General features: G+C 34.9%; 3 protein-coding genes and 1 non-coding gene across 4 annotated transcripts; 3 read left to right on the top strand and 1 right to left on the bottom strand.

Moving 5' to 3' along the window:
* The first annotated feature begins 691 nt into the window (after window positions 1–691).
* Window positions 692–1,560, top strand: LOC112521106 (ethylene-responsive transcription factor ERF104-like). Its single transcript, XM_025129786.1, has one exon. The coding sequence runs from the start codon at window positions 730–732 to the stop codon at window positions 1,369–1,371; it is 642 nt and encodes a 213-aa protein (XP_024985554.1). The 5' UTR covers window positions 692–729; the 3' UTR covers window positions 1,372–1,560.
* A 3,045-nt stretch (window positions 1,561–4,605) lies between these two features.
* Window positions 4,606–11,358, top strand: LOC112521779. The gene is made up of 3 exons (XM_025130774.1): window positions 4,606–5,320; window positions 6,751–6,994; window positions 10,485–11,358. Exons 1-3 carry the CDS (start codon window positions 4,668–4,670, stop codon window positions 11,268–11,270), a joined length of 1,683 nt encoding a protein of 560 aa, XP_024986542.1. The 5' UTR covers window positions 4,606–4,667; the 3' UTR covers window positions 11,271–11,358.
* Window positions 11,359–15,219: 3,861 nt separating this feature from the next.
* Window positions 15,220–24,334, top strand: LOC112521874 (plasma membrane ATPase 1-like). Its single transcript, XM_025130868.1, has 22 exons — window positions 15,220–15,300; window positions 16,942–17,045; window positions 17,918–18,037; window positions 18,148–18,246; window positions 18,359–18,496; window positions 18,644–18,778; window positions 19,153–19,332; window positions 19,574–19,780; window positions 19,890–20,009; window positions 20,393–20,512; window positions 20,710–20,832; window positions 20,996–21,100; window positions 21,183–21,327; window positions 21,679–21,843; window positions 21,962–22,200; window positions 22,298–22,330; window positions 22,461–22,542; window positions 22,623–22,783; window positions 23,108–23,308; window positions 23,411–23,593; window positions 23,664–23,839; window positions 24,033–24,334. The coding sequence occupies exons 2-22, from the start codon at window positions 16,989–16,991 to the stop codon at window positions 24,124–24,126; spliced, it is 2,883 nt and encodes a 960-aa protein (XP_024986636.1). The 5' UTR covers window positions 15,220–15,300; window positions 16,942–16,988; the 3' UTR covers window positions 24,127–24,334.
* Window positions 24,335–24,889: 555 nt separating this feature from the next.
* TRNAE-CUC lies at window positions 24,890–24,962 on the bottom strand. Its single transcript has one exon. It is a non-coding gene; the product is annotated as a tRNA-Glu (tRNA).
* Window positions 24,963–26,166: the final 1,204 nt, after the last annotated feature.

Here is a 26,166-nt window from a genome sequence, read left to right as displayed (position 1 = left end):
AACCATTTACATTTGTACAACCAATACAACTCAATTTCAACCGTCCATTTAATTTGATGAATATATAATTTCATAGAAGTTTTGATTGTTTTCTAATATAAATTATTGATTATAATTAATGAACTTTATTCATCTTTAATAAATATTTAAATTATAATAAATGAACTCTCATCATTTTTATAAATATTTTAATTTATTAAGTTACATTAGTTGTATAAATGTGATGGATTACTTTTTTATAAATATTTCAATTTACAGTTGGTACCTATTCATAGAAATTCATAATCATTCATAAGAAATTGAAAACCATTTCATAAGAAATTCAAAACCATTTATAAGAGAGGAGTGAAAGTTAAATAAATTTATAAAAGAACTAAAATATCTTTGAGTTAATAGTTTTAATTGAAAATGAAATAAATTTATAGGAGAAAAAGTGAAACAAAATGGTAATCATAAATATTAAAATCGTAATTATTTTAAAATAAAGATGATGTCCACGTGGATAAAAAATGTAATTTACTCCTTAAATAAGAATATAATATAAATGCAGCCTCATTAATTAAATAATAATAATATATATTTTATTTGTATCCATACCTGATACTTTCCGCTTGACCTCCACGAAGGTCACCTGTTTCACTCCACAACACCTATAAATAATCCCTTCACTCTTCATTCCACTATCATCCTAATTCTCTCCTTCTTCAATCTTCCTCTTTTCCATCAACAATGGCGACTTTGGATGAAGTTTCTGCTCTCCAGTTCATCAGACACCACCTGCTCGACGAATATGATAACGATACTCCTGATTGCCCTGTATTCACTTCTCAAACATCAATTTCTCATCATTTTGAGTCTGATTTCGTAATTCAATTTACAGTACCGGAATCTGTCGATAGTAGATCTGGAAAACCGCATTTGGAGGTCGATTTGAAGGAAACAGAGTGTGTGGAGGAGGTGGAGGTTCATTACAGAGGAGTACGACGGCGGCCATGGGGAAAGTATGCGGCTGAGATCCGAGATCCAAAACGTAATGGAGCTAGGGTTTGGTTGGGGACGTTTGATACAGCTATTGGAGCTGCAAAAGCCTATGATAGGGCCGCATTTGAAATGCGTGGGAGAAAAGCTATTCTGAATTTCCCTCTGGAGATTGGAAGTGAAACTGTTAGCTGCCGGAAAAGAAGCAGAGATGTAGAAGAAACGGTGGTGGTAAAAAAGGAGAGGATAACGGAGACCGGTGATGAACCGTCAAGTTGGACGGCGGTTTGGGACGACGATTGGTGTTTTTCCAACATCCATCCCTTGTCTCAATTAACGGTGATTCGAGATCAGTCAAGAGAGAGTGGTTCGATTCTATCTACAAGTTGCTAATCTTCACAATCCACATAAACCTTCGATTCTCCACAATCGTCACTAAATTCTTTGATTTGATTACTTTTTCACAGTTCGAAAATTTAAGTTTGTTATTTTGTGGTTTCCATAAATTTATTACTATCGAGACCTGAACGAATTTGACCTAAAAACAACAACTGAATGCAGAATAAACTATTTATCGATTCCATTTATTCATCATAAAAAAGGTTGATTGTCATGAATTAAGATTTAATTTTAATTATCATAAATTCCATTATAGACTTGAGATCACGTAAGAACCAAGGTTTTTCATGAGACTCGTAAGACCAATTATCAACTCTTGGATTACATCTACAATCCGAACATTCATAATCACAAAATTGCAACAAGACTTCTCAATAATCATAAAATTGTCACCGTGCAACTTTAGACCATAGATAATTAGCTTATAAAATTGATAAATAAACATAAATTAGTCTTACGGATCTTACGAAAAACTTTTGATCTCACGTAAACCCAACCCTTCAATTATATACTTATAAATAAAGTATATGGGTTTGAAAGGATTCGAATTCTTACTTCATCTATATTTATCGATTCCTTTGTTACTTATAAATATTATAAAAGAGAGAAGACATATTTTCAGTTACCGTAGCTTATCCAGTTGTGTTGTTGGAATTAATTGTCGTTGTAATTGCATCTTGAGATATAGATGCATGAGTATCTCTAGTACAAAAGAGATATAAAAATACGTTGTACAAATATAAAAACCAAAATAAATTATGTTGTTTATATAATTTACAAATAAATAAGTTTTATTGTTTTGATAGGCTATTACATAATAAATTTATTGGTGATTTTAGTGTCATTAACCATTTAGTGTAGTTGTGATTTACTAGAGATCAAGTAATATGATGAGGCGAACATAAGTGAGTAAGAGATTGTGGAGTGTACATTCACAAATGTTGTCCCTATCACCTTAGATCGTCAGGTTTTTAGAATTTATGAATAGTTGAACTTAGTGAAACTCTTACTAAGTATGAGTCTGGACTAGTGTAATAAGTGATTTGATCATCCAAATCAATGATCTAAAATCGTAGTGAAATCATATTAAGTAACTTTGGACCTGTTGCTCACATTATCCTAAGTCTGGACCAATGGGTACAAAGATTTGGAACTTAGTAATAAGTCTAGATTAGCGGAGTCGGACTTAGTCCTAAGTCTGGACAAACGAAGTCAGATTTAGACTCAAATTTTAATTTAGTTATAACTGCTTTCCGATCTTATCAATTAACAGTTATTACCGTTTAACCGTCATAACTATTGATCTTTCTTATAAAATTATAATTCGTGATACGAGTACATATAGAATATTAAATAATATATAAAAAAGTAGTTATTAGGTGTGATTAGATTGATAGGCTAAATAATAATTAATTTGAATATTATTAATTAAATAGATGAACCTTTTTTAGCCGTCATTGGCATTTTCCATCAACATGGAATATTTATATCACGAACTTTAACCAATCATACATGCATGTTCAACAACGTATTACACGATTTGTTTATTCAATTTTGTATCATTAGGGTTCTAATGTTAATACAGATTTTGTCATTGTACGGTTTGTAAACTACTGTTAGTTAAGTGAGGCTTGTATAGTACTGAAAAAACACGATAACTGATCAATATGAGTAGTACTGGGAAAAACACAGTAACTCATTAATGCTTGATACATCGTCATATATTTTTTTCCAGCATACAGAGATTGAAAATAAGCAACTTATAAAATCATATTGATTGAAATCCAACTATTTCAAATAAGGACCAACAATGTAGTTTACTATTGTTACGATGCTTGTATACATAATTCTAATGCGAGTATCGAGAATTAAGGGTTCTAGTATCACAAAAACTACGACTACTAACTGTACGACTACCAAGATGTGAATCGGTGGTTGTCTAATTAACTAACGTAATGAAAACTCAAGAAGATATCAGGAACTTAAAGCAATTAACTAGATTAAATTCAAGTTAGAAAGGTAGTTGGAAGTTAGTTCTGTTTAGAGTACCTTTCAATCTCGCAAGTTATCAGCTAAGACGTTGATTGAAAACAACAAACTGGCTCGTACTTACTACTCTCGCTCAAGTTATAAAAATGTTATTTTCCAACTACACATGTTACGATCTCTTGACTAAGTGTTCAATTGTTGCTGAGTGTGAGTGTTTTATAATCTTAGTGCGCATGCATTGTTGCTAATATTTATGATTTATAAAACTGTCTATGGTGTGGATTTGTTGTTAGAGGGAATTCACTAGACCTTTTGGTTTAACCCTCATTTTTATAAAACTTAAAACTTTTCAGGGACGTATCACATCGAGAGTTCTAGCAAGGGCAAGGGAAAGGGAAGAGTGTGATTTAAAGGCGTTAAATGATGGGCGTCTTCTCTTAGTTGCATAATCGCCTTGACCTTATGTCTAGTATTGTAATAAATCTCAGCACTAAACTTTGTATCTTTCCGTTGCAACTCTTGAGATCATGTCGTATTGTAGACTTATTTTCTTGTCGGTTTGGGCAAAGGTTATGAATGATCTATTTTGAGTTTATTGTTAAAAAATTCTTTAAATAGGTTAACTAGAAGGGTATGTTAGTCATTTTATTGATTTATTTAATTTTCTATTAAAAACTAAAAATATATTGTGTATTATATTGTTAGAAAACATTTCAAATACAAGTCATCACATTTGTACAACCAATACAATTCAATCAATTGAGATATTTATGAAAATAATGAGATTTCATTTATTATGATTTAAATATTTATAGAAGATGACTAAAGTTATTAATTATGATCAATGCTTTATATTAGAAAACAATCAAGATATTTATAAAATCACATATACATCAAGTTAAGTGGACGGTTGAGATTGAGTTGCATTGGTTAATAAATCACCTCTATATTGTTATTTATTTATTTATGTATAACAGAGTTGAACAAATTTTATTTAACTCAGTTAAGACAAGGGACCAAAGATGTTATAAAATACATACCGTATCAGTTAAATTCATATTCATCTCATTTTAGGAATCTATAGTGTTATTTCATAAACTAAAGGGACCAAGAATGTAATTTACTCTTTTTAAATGTTATCGAGTCAAACATTAATTTGAAAATAAAAATACGCACCTTCCATGAAGCCACCTACGAAGCTCCCAAGCATTCAGCAACACCCCTAGCAACTATGTATAAATTCTCAACTCACTCTCATCTTTCATATCATCTTCACTCTTTTGAATCGAATTCCATCATCAATGTCTACTTTTGATGAAGTTTCAGCTCTTGATTTCATCAGACATCACCTGCTAGACGATTATGAAGCCCCTGTTTTGACTTCTCAGACATCAGTTTCTGGATCTGATCTATCAGTTTCTGATTACTTTGTCTCTGAGGAAGAATGTAAAACCACATCTGATTTCTCAATTCGTTTCACAGTGCCGGAATTGATCGATAGTAGATCTGGAAAACCGTATTTGGATGTCGATTCGAAGGAAACGGAATGTGTGGAGGAGGTGAATGTGCACTACAGAGGAGTGCGACGGAGGCCGTGGGGAAAGTACGCGGCGGAGATCCGAGATCCAAAGCGTAATGGTGCTAGGGTTTGGTTAGGGACGTTTGATACAGCTATTGGTGCTGCAAAGGCTTATGATAAGGCGGCATTTGAAATGCGTGGGAGCAAAGCGATTCTGAATTTCCCTCAGGAGATTGGGAATTCAAGCACAATAACCAGAAGTGAAGTTGGCCGGAAAAGGAGGAGAGATGTGGAGGAGATGGTGGTGATGGTAAAGAAAGAGTGGATAATGGAGAAGGTTGATCTGCCATTGACGCCGTCAAGTTGGATGGCGATTTGGGGTGAGGATTGGTGTGGGACCCATCCGTTGTCACCGATGTCTCAGTTAATGGTGATTTGAGATTAACCAATCAAAATTGATTATGGATTTATTTATTTATCGATTTATTTATTAATTTATTTTAGAATGAAAGAAATATTTCTTTATTTTAAAATTGAAGTTATATACTTGAAATGCATCTAATTAAAATATATTGTATTGGATGAACTCAATTTCGGTTAACATATTATTATTACTAGTTGTGTATCCGTATAATGCGGCGGGAGCCGTAAATTATGATAATATTAAAGTTTCACTGATTTTATTAGAAAAGATTTAACGATGATATAAGTTATACTTGGTCTTTACATATTAATACAATTTGAACAATGAGAGTTATGGTTTCAATTACAGTCTATCGATGAAAAAAATTGTATGACAATTTAAAATCCAATATATTTAAAATCCAACATATTTAAATGACTCCACAAATGTATTCGATTTACACAAAGAGCAAATAATCAAGAGATCAAGACCAAGAGTTCTAAAGCAATTGAATGAGAGAACTTTTAATAATTCATGGTGAACTTAATTTTGAATCTCACATTGGGGGGATGGGGAAAAGACATAGAGGAGTGAATACATTAATGAAAAGTGTCAAAAGTATCTTGAGAACATAAAAAGAAAAGATAATAATGTACATTGGTAACTTGTACTATATGTTATTTTAATTGTAAATTAAGAGATTTTATTACTGAACGCATAAAGTAGTAGTACTTAATGCATTATGGGTTGTTTTTAAGACTTTGTGCATAAATATATAATACTTTGTGTATAAAAATTGTTGTTAAAACTTATGATAAATTTGTTTTACAAGGTAGATGATGATTCCTGAAGATAGATAAGTGACCGGTTAACTAATCTTGAACTGGTATAAATTGAGGACCGGTCCTTAACTGGTAAAAGAACTCCGATTAAAGTTCGAAAACCAGTTTGATCAAAAGTTCGTTGCTTTTATCTCAACTATTTTTACAATTAAAATAATAATTTGTGATCACCAATAATAAATTAAGGTATAAAAATATATAAAATATTTTAAAACAACAAGCAATACAAATGCAGTCGAGGGTTTATTAAAAAAATATCGGGTTCTCCTTGTGGCCAATGAGGAATAAAAATCCCCTTGTGGCCACGGAGGTTTAAATGCGGTGACTCCGGGCTATCTGTAAAGCAGGTGGTTGTCCTGAAATTATTCGGCTCGCATAGCAAGTTAAATATCCAGGTTAATAAAAAAAAATCTAAAAACAATATAATTACCTATTTTATACGTCACTAATAACCCAAAAGTTAAGAGCATCGAATGATAGGAATGTTGTACCAAGAAATGAAGACAAGAAGCTTATGCTTATGTTTCATCTACCCAAATTGAGTTGCATTAGAACCAAATTTATCTTATGACATTTCATTATAACAAAAAACATCATAATAACATCACCCCAGTTTGTAGAGGAGGCGATAACAAAGAAACGATTGCAGAGGAGGCGATAAACAAAAACAAAGCAAAATCGTGTGCAGCAAAAAAACGAGAGGGAGAAATCAAGAAATCATACCGATTGCAGAGGAGGCGATGGAGGCCGGTGGAAGAAGCCGATGTGGAAGAGGCGATGTGGAGGAGGCGATGTGAAGAGGCTGTGGAAGCGAAGATGACGAAGAGACGATGTGAAGAGGCAGACGATGATGGAAGAGACGAGGTGAAGGGGCTGTGCTAATTAGGTTTTCCAATTTGAAACAAGGGTAATATAGTCAAATCATATTTAGTCTCATGTTGTTCCACCTTTTTTGGTGGAACAAAAACTACCAAGTTTTGTCCCATGAAATTTAAAAATAGTCTCATCTTTTTCGTATTTTTTGTCCATGGCATGCCAAACATAGGACTATTTTCTTTTGTCCCGTCCCGTTCCATGTAGTCTGCATACCAAACGCACCCTGAAGGTCATGATAGAAAACATAATGTAAGATGAGAAAGTGAGTAGGGTTCTGAAAGGTGATTTTAATTTATGAAAAAATCATACGTATAAGGTTGAATTATTGTGAGAATAAGAGTTACGTTGAGAAGGTGAAAACAAAACCTTCATATACATCCATATATTTTCATCTATTGTTAATTGCCTTTACTTATTTTTACCGTCGCGACCGAAGTTTTAACAAATTCATGCATATGAAAACGATTTAATGTATCTATAAGTTTGCAAAGGTGAAGATAAAGGTAGTTGAAGGAAAAATAAAGTTAGATTAAAAAATCACTCATCTAAAGACTCCAGAATATTCCCATCATTCGCACAATAATTGTTATTTCCACATGATCTCGTGTCTAGACGGGGTTGGGATCCCGTGAGAAATGTCATTTTTCTTGAGAATATGAGAAATAATTCAACTTAATCTTCATATTATATCTTCAAATCACTACTAGAAAACAAGGTATCAGCGACGAAAAATCAACGAGGGAAAAAATCCCTAGCAGATCAGCGAGGGATTGGCCAAAAACTCTTTCCCTCGCTGATCCGTCGCTGAAAGTATACTTCGTAAATCAGTCGCTGAAAGTATCATTCGTAAATCCGTCGTTGATCCCTCGCTGATAGCATTACCTACGAGCATTTGACCGACGGAGTATCAACGACGGATGACCCTTTTAGCGACGTATTTGCGAGGGAAATTTCTCTCGCTGATACTCTGCATTTTTGTACTGAATGTACCCTTATATAATGTAGATATATGTGAATTAGGTGATCATTTTCACATAAAATTGTACATTCACGGGTGTAAGATTCACCACCTTCACAAAATATAATTAACATTCACAAAATATAATAAGGACGAACATGATATGGTACCATGTTTGTTTTCCGTTATAGCGTGTACCAATCAAAACTATAATTGGTATTGAAAGTCGTATACTGTGTACTGACCAACTAAACCTGATATCAAGTTTTTTCGATTGGTAAATGATGGAATTGATTATTTATCAACATTGCAAAAGATAAAGTTAAGTTACAATGTTCAATAATCAAACAACAAAAGTTGAAGTTGCATGTGTAATGATCAATACTTCAAAAACCAATACCAACATTCAAATAAGGTTTTTTATGGGATATTCACAAAGCAAACAAGTTATATTGATTAAGGGAGTGTTTGGTTCGCAGAATGATTTCTGAATGAATGGAATCTGTCAGAGGAATTGAAATTTGGAAGGAATTTGAATGAAATATTATCAGGTTTGACCAAATGTTTGATTGACAGTAATGTAATGTAATCAGTTTAATGAATTGGAATCTGCCTGTTTGGTTTACAACATAATTGAAATGGAATGATTGAAAAGGACAAACTTACCTTTTCTTTGATACTTTTTTAATTACAAATAACAATAAAATTAACATTTAATGAGGAAAAAACAATATACTATTTATGAAATCATATATAAACATAAAACTTGTAAATATTGATATTTTCAATAGATTTTGTATTTTATTTTTATTGCATCGGTGTTTTTATTGCTACCAAGTGTAAGAAGGTCCTTTGTGGTTTATTTCTTCCCTTGAAAACAAAAGGACAAGCGTCAGAGATTTCTTGTGGTTTATTTCCTTTCTTTTGTTTATGGAAATTTCTTCATCTATGTTTTCTTCTCTGGCAAAACGACAGGGGTCGGAGAAATCGATAACATCCCTCGAAATGAAAATCAAAAATCGAAATCCCTCTACTATCAGAGCTTCATCATCACTACGAACCAGGAACTATTGCTCTTTGTCATCGCTATTTTGGATTTTGATTCTAGTTTTTTTCTCTTTCTGTTTTGAAAAAATCCAACAGAAGTAGAAATCGGTTTGATTTTGGTGTTTGATAAGCAGAAATCAGAAGCAAGGCAAGCAGAAATTGGAAGCAAGAGTAATTGGTCGAGAGCATCATAAGCAGAAATCGCAAGCAAGCAGTAATCAGTTTGATTTTGGTGTTTGATAAACATAAATCAGAAGCAAGCAAGCAGAATTCGGAAGCAAGTAAGTAATCAATCGATGATGAAACTGGAAGCATCATGAGGGAATCTGTCACTTACACATTTTTAGACGGAATGGATTTCAATTCCATCAGTTTTAGGAAGGAATGGTGAAATCTTCAAATGATGGAATCTTTCGAATTCAATTTTCATTCCATGGGTAACCAAACGTTGGAATGGAATTTGGTCAACGGAATTGACCATTCCAATTCCCCCAAATTCTAACTGATTCCGACGAACCAAACGCCCCCTAAGGGTCTGTCTACCAAACAATTACCCGGTAAGTTCCTACTGTATCACTTGCCTTACCGGATTAACATGTCAAGGATTGAGAATCTTATCCGGTAAGAACGATGACAATAAGTGACAGTGATGACTCTTATCCGATTAGCACTCATCGAATAAATTGTTACATATAATGTCATTTTGTTAGTTTTGATAACATAAAATTTTAATCGGTAAAACAAATGATAGTGTTGAATTTTATTAAGCATTTAGGTAAACGACCTCTAAGTATTAAGTTATTAATTAATAACCAAGGGACCGTTTATCAAACACTTACCCGGTAAGTGCTTACCGGTAAAATTTAACACTGTCATTTACTTATCGGGTAAGATTTTAGTCCACCAAAACGACATCGTATGCAACAATTTACCCGGTAAGCGCTTACCGTGGTAAGAGTCGTCGCCCCTCACGTACCGAATAAGATTCTTGGTCCTCACCATATTCATCCGGTGAAGTAATGTTACTTGATAAGCCTTTACCTGGGTAAGCGTTTGGTAAACGGTCCCTAAAAAATGGTTTTATATATATTGGATTGGGTTCACATGAGACCAAAGGTTTTTCGTGAGACCCATAAGACCAATTTATGTTCATTGATCAACTTTATAAGCTAATGATCTAATGATCTAAAGTTGCACGATGGTAATTTTGTAATTATTGAGAAGTCTCGTGGCAATTTTATGATTATGAATATTCAGATTGTAGATCTAATCCAAAGGTTGAGAATTGGTCTTACAAGTCTCACGAAAAACATTTAATCTCACATGATCCCAAGTCTATATATATTAATCCTAATATTCCCTTATTTATATAAATTGCATTTCTGAACGTGTCTAAATTAGAATAAATTAATTAGATATATAATTTAATATTTATTAACAAATAATATCCACACCTTCCATTTGGGCTCCAAGAACCTCACACGAAATTCAGCTGCATCCCCACCCCACCACCTATATATACACCTTTCACTCTTTCTTCCACTCCCATCTCTCTCCCCCTTCCTCTTTTCATTTGACTTCAATTTAACAATGGCGGCTGCTTTTGATGAAGTTTCAGCTCTTTATTTTATCAGACGCCACCTGCTAGACGAAAATGAAACCCCTAATTGCGTTGGTTTGACTTCTCACACATCAATTTCTGCTTCTGATCTCTCAGTTTCTGATTATCTTCACTCTGAAGAAGAAACCACATCTGATTTCTCAATTCATTTCACCGTACCGGAATCGGTCGATACTATATCTGGAAAATCGTATCTGGAGGAAACATATTGTGTTGAGGAGGTGAAGGTGCATTACAGAGGAGTACGACGGAGGCCGTGGGGAAAGTACGCGGCGGAGATCCGAGATCCGAAGCGTAACGGTGCTAGGGTTTGGTTGGGGACGTTTGATGTTGCTATCGAAGCTGCAAAGGCATACGACAGAGCGGCATTCGAAATGCGAGGGAGCAAAGCGATTCTTAATTTTCCTCTGGAGATTGGGAACTCAAAGGCGGAGTCAAGCACAACAACCACAAGTGAAATCAATGGCTGCCTGAAAAGGAGGAGAGATGTGGATGAGATGGTGGTGATGGTAAAGAAAGAGAGGATAACGGAGAATGTTGATCTGCCGTCGACGCCATCGAGTTGGATGGCGGTTTGGGATGAGGATTGGCGAGGTGCCCATCCATTGTCACCGATGTCTCGATTAATGGTGATTTGAGAACAGAAATTGGTTCGATTCCATCTGTACTGTACATAAATCTCCATACTCAATGATCATATCTTCATTAGTTGATTTGGTTTGTTGATTATAGGCTGTTTGGCAATTGCTGAATGGTTTGGTCCAGAATGATTAAGTGATTAGAATGATTAAGAGACTCTAATGATATAGTACACAATGAAATATAATTGTTTGGTAATTGTATACAATGAAATTAGGACTCTTAATGGTTAAGAGAGATACATGATACAAAATTATTCAGAGAGTTTTAAAACCATTAAGAGACAAACCTTTTTTTTGGCAAATAAGATTCACCTTTTAACGATTTAAAGGTTGCCTCTTAATAAAACTATTAAGAGGTAAACAAACAACCTCTTTAGTGTCATTTTCGTCCTAGATCTTTAAAATTTCTTCTTTTGCCCTTGTGGTGTTAGTGGAAGGAATCAATTCTGAGCGTTTTTGCTAACCATAGTGGATAAGTGGTTTTTGAACCGTATGAACAAAAAAGTGGGAAAACGAAAAGGTTAGAGACAAAAATGCATCGTCCCAAGCCCAAAGCAGAAGAGTGACCATAACCTCCAAATTTAACACCCATGCTGTAAGTTATTGGTAATTAATAACTTTGTGCCTATAAAGTATAAAGAACTCACGAATCTACTTTTCTATTCATGTGAAACATACTGTTACAAAAATGCGATTTATTTATTAATATAATATTGTAATATATATGACGTTAGTTTCTTAAGATAAATGGAAAAAGATCGAAACGCCCCTCATTTTTAACGAATGAAAATTAATGTCCATTAAAGAAAGGGACTAATTTTGAGCATTTTTACAAACCACAAGGGTAAAAGGTAGTTTTTAAATAGTAGGGACAAAAACCAGGGAAACGGAAAAACACAAGGGCCATAAATTTAATTTACCCAATAAAATACATTGCATTTTCCTTGAACTTTAAATTATATACGAAGTTATATATCGTAACCTTCTAGGTCCATGTATTTGTTTCTACTATCAGCTTTTTGGTTTCTGAATTTCATTTATTATAATGGTGGTTAGTATGGTTAATTTATCCAGTAAATGCTTACCAGTAAAATTCAATACTATCACTTACTTATTAGATAAGATTTTAGTCTACTAAAACGACATTTTATGTAACAATTTACCCGATAAACGCTAACCATGGTAAAAAGTCGTCTCACTCACTTACCGGGTAAGACTCTAGGTCCTTGCCTTGCTCTTACCACGTAAATTCTTGGTCCTTACAATATTCATCCGGTAACAAAATGTGATTTGGTAAACGCTTACCCGTATAATTGTCTGACTCATTTTTTAATTCTTTTCTTGTTTTATGTTATTAGTAAATTATCTTTCTTAGTTCATTGATGACCCCACCACCACCTTGTCGACCCCATCCTTCTTGAAGAGCTATCATCCTATGCAGTGGTGGATTCATGTTTTTTGTTCAGTAGGGTCACCTTTAAGGTAGGCTAAAGATCCATAAAATCGTCCGATGTGTCTTTAACCTAATTACAACGTTTCGAGGGATTTTTAAAGTTTTTTGGTTGATTTCGAGAGATTTTTTAGTGTTTTTGTCGATTTCAAATAACTTTTTTTAGTTTTTTTTTTTATTGATTATACTTAATATTCACATTTGAATACGACATAACTACATATGAGTACATAGCAATACGAACTTTAAAGACCCACTTAAGAAAATTATAAGAAATATTACAAAAATATGAGCATCAAATTAAAAAGAATAAAATTGTTTGATTTTTATATAATTAGAATATTTAGTTTTATTTTTTATTTTAAAAAGAATGAAATTAATCTATTTTAGTTGTATAAGAAAATTTTATTAAATGGTAGAGTAAATTATTGATTTCGACCATGTCGTATGGTCCTTGAACTTTATTTTTTACCAAAAAAATCTTCAAGATTTGCATTTTGTTCTGGAATTGGTTCCTAGCCTTAACGTTCGACAATTATAACTGTTAACTACCTAGGTAAATTGGTCAGTTTGATTTTTTCATATTTTATAATGTCATTTTTCTTTTTCATTTATACTTTCCAGGGTTGCTAACGTTCTCCTTGAGAGCGTTGCTTGGTCATTGAACTAGTAGTCGTGCATCTCCGATCGAGACCCCCACCCCATGTATATATCACTTAGAAAAGGTCATAGGGGCGCTATTTGAGAAACATAGAGATGGTGACGCAATCAGAGAAGCAGTTGCAGATGTAGCCGGATGGTAATGCTTCTACTAATGTTTCTAATGACCCTGAACTCTTAGTCATAGGGGCGTTATTTGAAAAACATAAAGATGGTAATGCTTGTATTAATGTTTCTAATGGCTCAGTTGTGACATGGGTGAATTAGTTTTTTTTTTTCCCACATGCAATGTTAAGTATTAAAGACAAATGTCTAAAATATCCCTCATTTAACTGGTGGAGACAATAGAGTTAAGAATCAAATCCAAAACAAAACGCAAATCTTGAAGGGGGTTTTTTGTAGTAAAATAAAGTTGAAGGACCAAACCCGTAATTTCTAAACGAACTATAGAGACCAAATCCATATTTTACTCTAAACATAAATATAACAAACGTCAAACTATAGAACATGTGATGCGGCTTAATGTGTTTGTCCTCTTTGACAACTAATACAATGTTATTATGCATAGAAATAACCAAATCGATCAAACCTATGATGAGAACGACTACATAGTACGACCATCTAAGCATCAGGTACGATCTTAAAAGTTGTTGTAAAGTACACATAGTTGTCTTTATTAATATGACATGAACAAGTTCCCGTTTTACGGTCACACCAATATTTTATTTTTCCATTTACAATGACATTTCAATTTATTCGATCTAATATAGAACTAAAGAAAGATTATACAAACACAGTATTTACACACATCATGAGTGAAATTTCGTTAAATTCAACACCTTCGAACTTACAGAGTTTGGTTTTTTACGGCAGAATCTACTTTTTGTAGGCAGCCAATAATCATTAAAATAAAATGCAAGTAAACCCAATTGTTAATTTCACATGATCATATTATTATTTTTGAAAGAATTAAAAACCGAATATAACGAAAAAAGAATCTTCAAACTCGATTTCGGGGCTCCAGATCAGAAAATCATAGGCAGATTGTCATTACATCTGGCATGTAGAAAGCTTTCCATCCATATCTTGTGGACCTCATAACTTCCGACAGATCAAAAGTTATGATCATTTTAAGTTGGGCTTATTTTCAAGTTGTTCCCGTAAAAAAAAAACAATCAAAGTTTAAATCTATTCATAAAAAAAATGAAATGTTATGGTTACAATTATCATGTAAATACTTTGGATAAAAAAATCTCATGAGCCAAAATCATAATAATAATCATGATTATGGTTAACCAGAAGGGTGGTACCTGATTGGTTAGAGCTTCGAACTATCTGTAAAATGCGGTGACTTCGGACTATCTGCAAAATGCGGTGACTTCGGACTATCTGTAAAACAGGTGGTCGCCCTAAGATTAGTGGGCTAGCATAGCGGGTTGTATATCCAAGTTAATAAAAAAAAATCATGATTATGGCCGTACAAAATGGGTGGGTAAGAAGTGAATATTCTCTTATGAATGCCGTTAAGAAGTGGCGCCAAAAAGTATCCTGCAAATTTCAGTTGGGGAACAAAGGAAAGCCATCTGTGTGTTGTGGTGGCGGATCCTTCAAGAACTCCTTTCAAAAACCAAATTTTATTCAAAGACAATCYCRATTTCCTCAATTTCTCCTCTTTGGATTCCCTTTCTCTTCTGTCTCATTGTGTTCTCCAATTGTTGTGATCGATGCAATGTCTCTATCTGTCTTCTCCCCACTCCTATATATCTTTCGAAATTCTCAGATCGTAATCCTTCCACCAAGTTACTCGTTTATCTCCAACTGGGTTCCTTTCCTCTTTGTCAGGATCAGTCGACRAGGGGAAATAGGAGGCTTTGTTTCTTTTTGTTGTCGGAGCTTGTTCTTAAGCTTCAAGAACAGGTGAACACTACTTGTTGGATGTTTTGTCTCCGTCAATTTTTTTTTCAGATTCATTAGAGGGTTCAATCTTTAAGATTTTGTTTGCTATGCTTTGAAGCCAAGTGCTGGTATAGGTGTATACAGAATACAAATAGTCTATATCTACTTATAATGGTCCTAGTTAATTTTTTTTCATTGTTGGTTGCATTTATCTTAAATTTCCCTGAAGAAAACATGGTTATTGCCTCGTCAATATACAGAAGTGAAAACATGGTTATTGCCTCGTCAATATACAGAAGTGAATTTTCCTGTGAACCCATCTCTCTTTGAAAACTCTTCCACAACATAGAAGTGAATCGACTGTCTCGATAAAAAATTATTGATAATGGAACACCATGACGTATCACTACCTCGTCAATATACAGTTTTGTCAACCTATCCATTGAATACGATTTTTTCATTGGTAGGAAGTGAGAAGACTTGGACAACCGATCCACAATAACCCACATGGCATCATAACCTCCCAGTGTTCTTGGTAATTTGGTTATAAAATCCATTATAACCTGATCCCATTTCCAGATCGAAATTTCTAAAGACTGTAACTTACCATACGGACGCTGATGTTCTATCTTCACTTGTAAACATGTCATACATTGCTCAATAGATCGGAATTTCTAAACTGTTTTTGAACGATAAAGTTGGACTTAGACATATTTTGCATGTGTTGAGCGCTAATCTACTTTCATCACCCAAGCCATTGCCTGATAACCTTGATTAATCTTCTAAGTCATGAGCATGATGTTGTAAATCGCTCAAAGTGTTAAGCGATAAAAGTGTTCATCTCCCAATATACCAAGCGATATCCTTGTTTACACTTCGAAGTGTACATCGCTCATATATCAAACGATACCTGTTTGTCCGATATTCTTGTTGAGCGATAACCCTCTACATGGATTCCTTGGTGGGCGATAATCCCAAATAAGCAGTTTGTCTTGTTACTCAAATATCATGAGCGATAAAGCTGTCCAATATACTTGTAATTCNCCCCCCCAAACAACCAAAATCCCTGCTTCTCTGTAGATCACCACCGAAATTGCCATTCAAGTAGCATAATTTTGGTTCCATGCTATGGTCGATAGTTCCAACAACCTGCAAATACGAGCATGCTGGGCAGATAGTTATCCCTTGGACCTGTCTTTTGTCTGAGAATTAGTAAACACACTACGATAGTAGGGCGATATATGTGTAAAGTGGTGAAATTGATCCAATTTGTCCCTTATTTTTACTATTTCTTGGTTATGATATGTGTGTCTTGTATCTCTCATTTTTCCTGAAAATAAACGTTGCTAGTAAGATCCGAGTCCAGAGCTTTTTGGTCCTAGGGTGTCTCTTTGGTCCTATGTTTGTAGTCATAAACTAAAGAATTTATATCCCCGAAAAATGTAAACTAAGAATGATTAGTATATTTCTCCCTCTCTTTTACAGAATCTTTTGGCTTTGCTACTGCCAGGAACTGTGACATTGCCCCATATCCAAATCAAGTACTATGAACAGTCAATATGTGGCTTAAAAACACAATGAAATAGCTGTGCCATGACATAAAGAATTTGGGTTACTAATAAATGGCATAAAGTGATTTTGAATCCATTTTCTGATATGCAGACTCTTTAGCAATTAAGGATCGTGATTGAAGCATAAAAGGGGTTACCATGGAAGATGACAAGGCAGTTGCTCTCGAGGCAATCAACAAAGAAGCTGTTGACTTGGTATAGTTTCTTAATTCATATTGAATCCTTATAAGTACCTCACCGTAGCAACTGACAAGTCCTGATGACTGATATTATACCAGATAAACGGGTTTCAGATAAATGTTTATTTGTAAATCAAGAAAGAAATCGACAGACATATATTTAGAAAGAGTGATATTGGCGTATTATGGAAACGATCTTGGAATTCTATAAGGGGGAGTTTGGTTTGATGGAATGATTTTGAGAGATTTGGGTTTCATGGAAGGATTTGGAATTGGAGGGATTTGGATTTGGAAAAAATTGGAATCTTTGGTGTGTTTGGTTTGTAGAATTTGGAATGGAGTTAAATTCCAATATTTATAAAAACATATTATAAACAATTATAAAAATAATTAAATTACCTTTTTATTGATTGATTACTACAAAACAAATGTTTTTAACATATTTTAAAACATTATTACATACAAATCTTACGAAATCTAATAAAAGTATGCCAACCACCCCATGTGCTCTCAAAATCCTATGTTTATGGGATTTCAAATCCATAGAATCCTTTGAACCATATATGAGATTGGAATGGAATTCAGTTCCAAATCCAATCCAATCCCGCAAACTAAACGGACCTAAGGGAACAGTAACAAAATAACTAATAAGCATTCACAGACTAATTACGGAACTTGTTTATCTTGATGGTAACTTACTTTTTGGTTCTATAGAATTCTATGTTTTATATATATGGAACACACACATACACAGATATACAAAAAATTCCATAGAACTAAAAAGTAATTTGGTTTTAGATAATGTTTGGCCATCTTTCAGCTGGATTGGCTGGCTCATCGTTTGATACATCCTAATTTGTCTGACAAAAAGAAGTTCCTTTTTGGCAGGAAAACATACCAGTGGAAGAAGTTTTCGAAAAGTTAAAATGCACAAAAGAAGGACTTAGTTCTGATGAGGTTCAAAAGCGTTTGAATATGTTTGGCTACAATAAGTTGGAAGAGAAAAAGGTATGGTTGTTATTTGGTTCACCATATTCTTGTTATCATCCCATGACATATGCATGTAATAATTTGTTTTTCAACAATTTGACCATGAATTATTATCGTGCAATTTGCAGGAGAATAAAATACTCAAGTTTTTGGGCTTCATGTGGAATCCTCTTTCTTGGGTGATGGAAGCAGCAGCACTCATGGCTATCGCTATGGCAAGAGGAGGGGTTAGTCCATATGTGTATCTTATTTAAAGAGTATGCATGTTTGACAAATATGTTCTAGCATACAAAACTATATATTTTTCTGATTCTTGCACTCGGAATCTCTTGCTTCCAGGACCAGCCTCCTGACTACCATGATTTTGGCGGCATATTGGTACTTCTGCTTATTAACTCAACCATAAGTTTCGTAGAGGAGAATAATGCCGGAAACGCAGCTTCAGCCCTCATGGCTCGTTTGGCTCCAAAAGCTAAGGTATGCCTTATAATGTGAACAAAACGAAAACCAAGAAAAGCCCAAATGGAAGTTGATTAGTTCCATCTATATAGCATTAACTTCTGTCTGTCAGCTAATTGGCAATCATGTAATGTTATTTTGACCAAATGTAATTGACCTCACTAGATTTTACGAGATGGGAAATGGAAAGAAGAGGATGCATGTGTGCTGGTACCTGGAGACATCATCAGTATTAAGCTAGGAGACATTATTCCTGCTGATGCACGTCTGCTTCAAGGAGATCCTTTAAAGATTGATCAAGTAAGAACATTAAGTTATTTATTTTTTGAACTGTTCCAAATAACAAGATCTGCATTTAACACACAGATTGTGTATATAATTACAACTTGAAAACACTTGCTGTAACTTCTTGGTGGTTAATAACATCATAATGTTGATAATATTATTAAACCAGAGTGGCTGCTTCTATGAGTAACTGTTTTAACAGTTAAATATAAGATATGTAAATGTTAAATCAGTTATTCAATCTTCATCTCCAAGCCATGTTTAGCATTGATAATGTCCATGGATTTTTGTGTCTAGAAGTTGCATATAAGCCCATCTAGGGCCTTGCAAACTAGGAATATATTGCTTTAATAGCCTTTGGAGCAGTAATTGGTGGTCTACTTTTTCAGTCGGCTCTTACAGGCGAATCTCTACCGGTATCCAAGAATCCAGGTGATGGGGTATACTCAGGTTCGACATGTAAACAAGGTGAAATCGAGGCAGTTGTCATTGCTACAGGAGTCCATACCTTTTTTGGAAAGGCAGCTCATCTTGTGGACAATACTACACATATTGGGCACTTTCAGCAGGTTTGTTTATAATGATTTGACTCGGCTCATCTTGTGGACAATACTAAAAACCTTGATGCTCATATGTCGGTTCTGAACCAGATTGAATATAGAATATCAAGGACAGGTTAACCTGTGATATATATTGCAATGATGTATCCGACTAAACTCATTAAGAGCTATCTATGTTTCAAGAAAATAAATGGGATATAATGATTTTTCACCATTACTGGTTTCTTTCTAATGTTTCTAATGGACACAGGTTTTGACTGCAATTGGGAACTTCTGCATTTGCTCAATCGCCATAGGCATGTTTATTGAGTTGATCGTCATATATGCTCTTCAACAGAGGAGCTATCGTCAAGGCATTGATAACCTTCTCGTGATACTTATTGGTGGTATCCCAATTGCAATGCCAACAGTTCTATCTGTCACAATGGCAATTGGTTCCCATCGGTTATCTCAACAGGTTTGTGAGCCTGTTACTACTAATGTTATATTTTCATTCTCCATAGCTAGGATTGGGTGCTCTAGCTATTCTAGTGGTTAGTAGTAACACATCACGATATTTGATGCAGGGTGCCATAACAAAGAGAATGACAGCCATCGAAGAGATGGCGGGAATGGATGTGTTGTGTAGTGATAAAACTGGCACCCTAACTCTCAACAAACTTTCGGTGGACAAAAATTTGATTGAGGTAATTCTTTTGCATTGGTTTTGTCTTAAGTTAACAAAACTTCACATAACGTTGCATTTTTCTAAATTTTTACCTTTGTGGGGTTCGTTTTTGTTGTATTATGCGATCATATCTATACAATCTACTATAAAAGGTAAAGTCAAAGTAATGCTATATCAATGCCAGGATCCCTTGATAGTTTAGAAGAAACCGCATTATGTAACCTTTAGGGCCAGCTCAACTGACACATAAAGGCCTTGGTGCTCCTCTTCCATAACTCACCGGTGAGAGTCTCCTTATGGCCACTAGGGATTTTCCTGGTTGTTGTCCATGGAATTAGTCGAGTTGCTTAGCAGAAACACCAATTATTATGTTCTATCCATATTCATGATTAATTCATGCAGGTATTTGCCACTGGTGTTGACAAAGACACAGTTGTTTTAATGGCTGCTCGAGCATCAAGATTGGAAAACCAGGACGCCATCGATACTGCTATAGTGTCAATGCTGGCTGATCCTAAGGAGGTATTATCTCTTTATATTTGATTAGGTTAAAACAATTAAAAGAACATGAAGGGTGATACGTCTCCTCCCTTTCTTACTACCGTCATCCACAATTTGAATAATCTTGAAGCTTGAATAGCATTTACGTCATAACAATACCATTTTATGGAAGTTGCTACTCCTGAATATTGCAAATCTATTTTGTTGGCTTTCATAAGGCACGATATGGAATTACAGAAGTGCATTTCCTTCCATTTAATCCCACTGATAAGAGGACAGCTCTGACATATATTGATGGTGCCGGAAAGATGCATAGAGTGAGCAAAGGTGCACCAGAGCAGGTAAGCATGCACTTCTCTAATGTTGAAACTCATTTAAAACCCAAAAAATAAAGCTAATTGTACTATATATTGGGTAGTACTATGGGGCAATGATGCATCTGTAGTGCATCCAAGTAGTCCACTACAAATTCTAACTCTTTTGTCATTTCCTGTGAACTATTAGATTTTGAATCTGGCAAAGAACAAATCTGAGATTGAAAATAGGGTACACACAGTTATTGATAAATTTGCTGAACGTGGACTTCGATCTCTTGGAGTAGCTCGCCAGGTAACAACTAGCCGCTTTTAGACCTTTTATTCTCTTTATTTGATAATGACTTCTTGGTTGAATGCTTCTCTTTTCCATACAGGAAGTACCTGCAAATAGCAAAGATAGTCCTGGTGGTCCCTGGGAATTTGTAGGTCTTCTTCCTCTTTTCGACCCACCTCGTCATGACAGTGCTGAGACAATTAGAAGAGCTTTAGACCTTGGAGTGAGTGTTAAGATGATCACGGGTATGTTTATAAATCCTGCATGTGTATCTTATTTGTTAGAGTCCCACATCAGCTAGATTTGAACCATTTCTCCTTGGAACCTCCCTTCTCTCCTCAAGGGATGTTTTGGAGAGTAATCTAATGGGTTCTACATACTCTCACATGGTATCAGAGCCATGTCTGCCACTCTAGTTGACACTCTGGGCTAATCTGTACTTGTCTAACCCCTCACTTGTCTCTGGGACAATCTCGTGCCCGTCTAGGTTTCACATATTCTCATATTATGCATTTATCGATGAGTTGTGGGGTGGGTGAGGTGGGAGAGAAGACATCTTGCAGACTTGGTATAACTTTGTCATGAAAAAAATTTAGGTGACCAATTGGCCATTGCTAAGGAGACCGGGAGACGGCTAGGAATGGGAGTTAATATGTACCCTTCATCATCCTTGCTTGGTGGTCATAAGGATCAGCTAGTTGCAGCTCTACCAGTTGATGAACTCATTGAGAAAGCCGATGGTTTTGCTGGTGTTTTTCCAGGTAATTAACCATGTTATAGCTAGAAATTCTGAAAATAACAAAATTTAGCCAGCCATAGAGTATGAAATGTACCAATATTCCAATCTAAGCTGTTTCTAACTCCCTAATTCCTCCATAGAGCACAAGTATGAGATTGTGAAGATTCTGCAAAGTAAAAAGCACATTTGTGGAATGACTGGTGATGGTGTGAATGATGCACCTGCATTAAAGATCGCCGACATTGGAATTGCTGTGGACGATGCCACTGATGCAGCTCGAAGTGCTTCTGACATTGTTCTGACCGAACCCGGCCTCAGTGTCATCATTAGTGCAGTGTTAACAAGCCGTGCCATCTTCCAGAGGATGAAAAACTACACTGTAAGTAGCCTTTCCTCTTCTATCCTTTAGCATTCGTTTGGTTATTCACTATCGCTTTCTTAGATTCATTCAAAAAACTTTCCCTTCTTTTCTCCAGATATACGCCGTTTCAATCACTATACGTATTGTGGTAAGTGTAACACTTGTTAACTCAAAATTTTCAAATTATATCGATGCCCTCATTAACTTAATTTTGGCAACTTAATAGCAACTATAAGATTGGAGTCATCATTTTAATTGGTAATTTGGTTTTGTTGCAGTTGGGGTTTATGTTGCTGACTGCCTTTTACGAATTCAATTTCCCTCCTCTTCTTGTTCTTGTCATAGCTATTCTGAATGATGGTATGATTGATTAAGATGCAACTATTTTCAAATCCTGTTATTCATCTACCAAATCAACTTTTAACCCAAGATGTGTGCAGGTACCATCATGACCATTTCTAAAGATAGAGTGAAGCCATCTCCCAGCCCAGATAGCTGGAAGCTCAGTGAAATTTTCGCAACTGGAGTCGTTATAGGCACTTACCTTGCGCTAATGACCGTCATCTTCTTCCATTTGGCTAGTCGAACCAGTTTTTTTGCGGTAAAACCTATCTTTTCCATGTTCCAATAGTACTCCCTCCGTCCCAAAAATTAATGTCTAAAATGAAAAAGGCACACAGTTTTAGAAAAACGTAATTTTTACATTTTTTAATTAACTAAATCACATGTTTACTCTTAATAATACTGGGAGTAATGAATTTTTCTGTCTCATAATCAAAGATAGAACTGAAAACTTACTTCTGAAAGTAAAAACTTATTATGGGACAAACTAAAATAGAAATATAAACCATTATTTTGGGACAGGGAGTATAAACTTTAAGGAAAGCTCTAGTTCTAACTCTCTTTTTACTCTATTTCTCCTCAGAATACCTTTCATGTGGATGACTTCAATAAGCACGAAGGCCTTTTCACGGAAGACGTTTTGAACGCAAAGCTAGCATCAGCCGTATACCTTCAGGTCAGCACGATCAGCCAGGCCTTAATATTTGTCACACGATCAAGGGGTTGGTCTTTCATGGAACGGCCAGGTCTTCTGTTGGTTGCTGCCTTCATTCTAGCTCAACTGGTAAGCAGCCTATTTCTTTCAAGAACTTGATATGGTTCCCCTTCGATTCACTTATAGTTCTTATGCTTACTTTTGAAAATATCGTTGCAATATCATTTTCAGTTCGCCACCATTATGTCTGCAAAGTTGACATGGGATTTCGCTAAGATTGGCGAGATTGGCTGGGGTTGGACTGGCATTGTATGGTTGTATAACATCTTAAGCTACATGCTGCTTGACCCTATCAAATTCGCGGTCAGATATGCACTTAGCGGGAGAGCATGGGGACATGTTATCAACCGTAAGGTAAGACAATAGTAGAATGTACGCATACATGTCCTCTATTTAATGTGCTAATCTATTTCTACATTGTCAGACGGCCTTCACCACGCAAAAGGACTTTGGTAGGGAAGCACGTGAAGCAGCATGGGCAACCGAACAACGAACACTTCATGGTCTTACATCTGAAGCCAAGATTTTTGCCGAAAACTACACATTCAGAGACATAAACATGATGGCAGAAGAAGCAAAGCGTCGTGCAGAGATTGCAAGGTCAATATTATCCTTTTTCTCTTTGACATTTTCGATATCAAGGAACCAACTTTTGTTCCTTAAACCCTTAACCCTAAACCCTAAACCTTAAACAATTTCTTCGTACTGCTTTTGTGTCAAAGGCATATATCTAAAGAAGATTGTGCATACAAAACCAACTTGATCTCTAACATTCTCCATTTTTGCCCTACAGATTAAGGGAAATTCATACTCTAAAGGGTAAAGTAGAGTCTTTCGCGAAGCTAAGAGGATTAGATATCGATGTCAACCCACATTACACCGTCTGATTAATGGCCCGGCTGCAAATTTAACTTCATGGAAGTTATTGTAATTCTTCTGCTCGAATTTGATCGTGTGAAGCTCACTCGGATGCACCAAATCACTAATAAAAAACAACTTTCTTTTTTCTTTTATAAGACCACTTGTACTATTGTTCTTGCTGCTAAAGAATTATGTTCTTTGTGTAAGAGTTATGTATCATTTACGAATGCAAGTTCCGTCACAAGGTGGTTCAACGATTTGCCTACATTTGTAACTGGTTTCTTATAATCTCATCATTCACACTTTTCACAAGCCGGTGATCTTCACGGAATCAACTCCTCTACATTTTGGGATAGAGGCCAGATCTGTGCACATTACCCACCTCTAGGTGGGACATGCTGTGTCAGATTTGGTTTATTCCAGTAATACATTCTTAATAGAGTATCCGTCGATTTGCTTCTGGTTATAAAGAAGAAAACCTGATAGAAAAAAACATTATATGCGAAATGGGCCTTAAGTTTCTTATGGAATTTGGATCATCAGTTAGTTGTTTTTCAATATACATTCGGAATCGAGCTTCATATCCGACACAACCGTGGTTCGAGCCGACTCAGAGTGAATGCATAAAATGGTTTGTTGAACTCATGGTTAAAGGGACGTTTGTTTACCTTTTAATAGTTCCATTAAGAGGCAGTATCTGAATCGTTAAGAGCTAAATGTTTGGCAAAAAAAAAAAAGTCTATCCTCTTAATTGTTAAAGAAAGAGAATCGAAAATGTTTTTAAAAAAATTCCATTGCCGGGACTTGAACCCGGGTCTCTCGGGTGAGAGCCGAGTATCCTAACCAACTAGACTACAACGGATTGGTGATATAAGTTTTCCAGATATTATTTATTAACATATTAAAATAGAAAAAAAAAACACTAAATAATATATTTATTTATGTAATTTTTATTATATTACCTAATTTAATTAATTTAATATTACGTCCGAATTTTGGCTATATCGTTTCACTAATAGAAATAATATGTGTGTTATGTATATGCTCAATAGTAAATTGTTTGAATCATAAATTGCTACCATCATATGAAACTATTATGTTTGCTACCTTAAAAAAACGAATATTTGTTTCTACTCATGACTTAGGGGTTGTTTATTCGAATGCTTATCCAGTAAGTGTTTACCTATAAGAGTCAACACTATAATTTATTTTGGGGAGTAAGATTTTAATACATCAAAACGCATTGAATGCAACAATTTACCAGGTAAGTGCTTACCTGGATAAGAGTTGTAATATTCACTTATCAGGTAAGAATCTCCATCCTTCTCATCGCTCTTACCCAGTAAGATTCTTGGCCCTTGTCATGTTCATCCGATAAGAAAATTTATTCGGTAAGCATTTACCAAGTAAGCGTTTAGTAAACGGCCCCTTACACAAAATCACTATCGATAAATTGCATTGTTTTACTCATTGGGTTCTTACTGACCATCTATCAAACGGTAATCGATAATTAGAGTCACTTGTCAAATAAATATAATAAGGAACGATAATTTTATCTGATAAGAGGTATGATAATAACCGAAAATCTTACCGGGTAAACAGCGGCAGATTTATGCATAAGAGTTGGGGCCGATTGACCTTGACCCCATGCATATTTTTTTTTATATTATAAATTTTATTTCTTATAAATATATCTCTACTTTGGACCCCCAAAGATTTATGCTACTACACGTAAGTGAAGATGGTGACTTTTACTAGTTAGTGTTTAACGAGTAAGAGATGCTTACCAACAATCTTATTATCTCGTTTTAATGACCGAAAATCTTATTCAATAAGATAAGTGATAGTGATTATTCTTACCCAGTAAGGATTTACCTGTTTACAGGTGCACAAGGACTCGGTCTTAACCGATCCTAAAAAGACCGATCATTTTTTAACCAAAAAAATACTGGGTCATGCCTTAACCGGTCCTTTGGGAAAAAAAATTAGAACCAAATTCAAAACGGCGGTCTTTAATCGGTTGTAACCAGTCGTTTTAAGTTTTTAAAAGAAAAAAAGTATTTTTG

Source organism: Cynara cardunculus, assembly GCF_001531365.2.
Source record: "Cynara cardunculus var. scolymus isolate 2C chromosome LG 11, CcrdV1, whole genome shotgun sequence".
Taxonomy (NCBI): domain Eukaryota; kingdom Viridiplantae; phylum Streptophyta; class Magnoliopsida; order Asterales; family Asteraceae; genus Cynara; species Cynara cardunculus.
The sequence above is the reverse complement of the archived record's forward strand: the minus strand, read 5'-3'. Positions and strand labels throughout refer to the sequence as shown.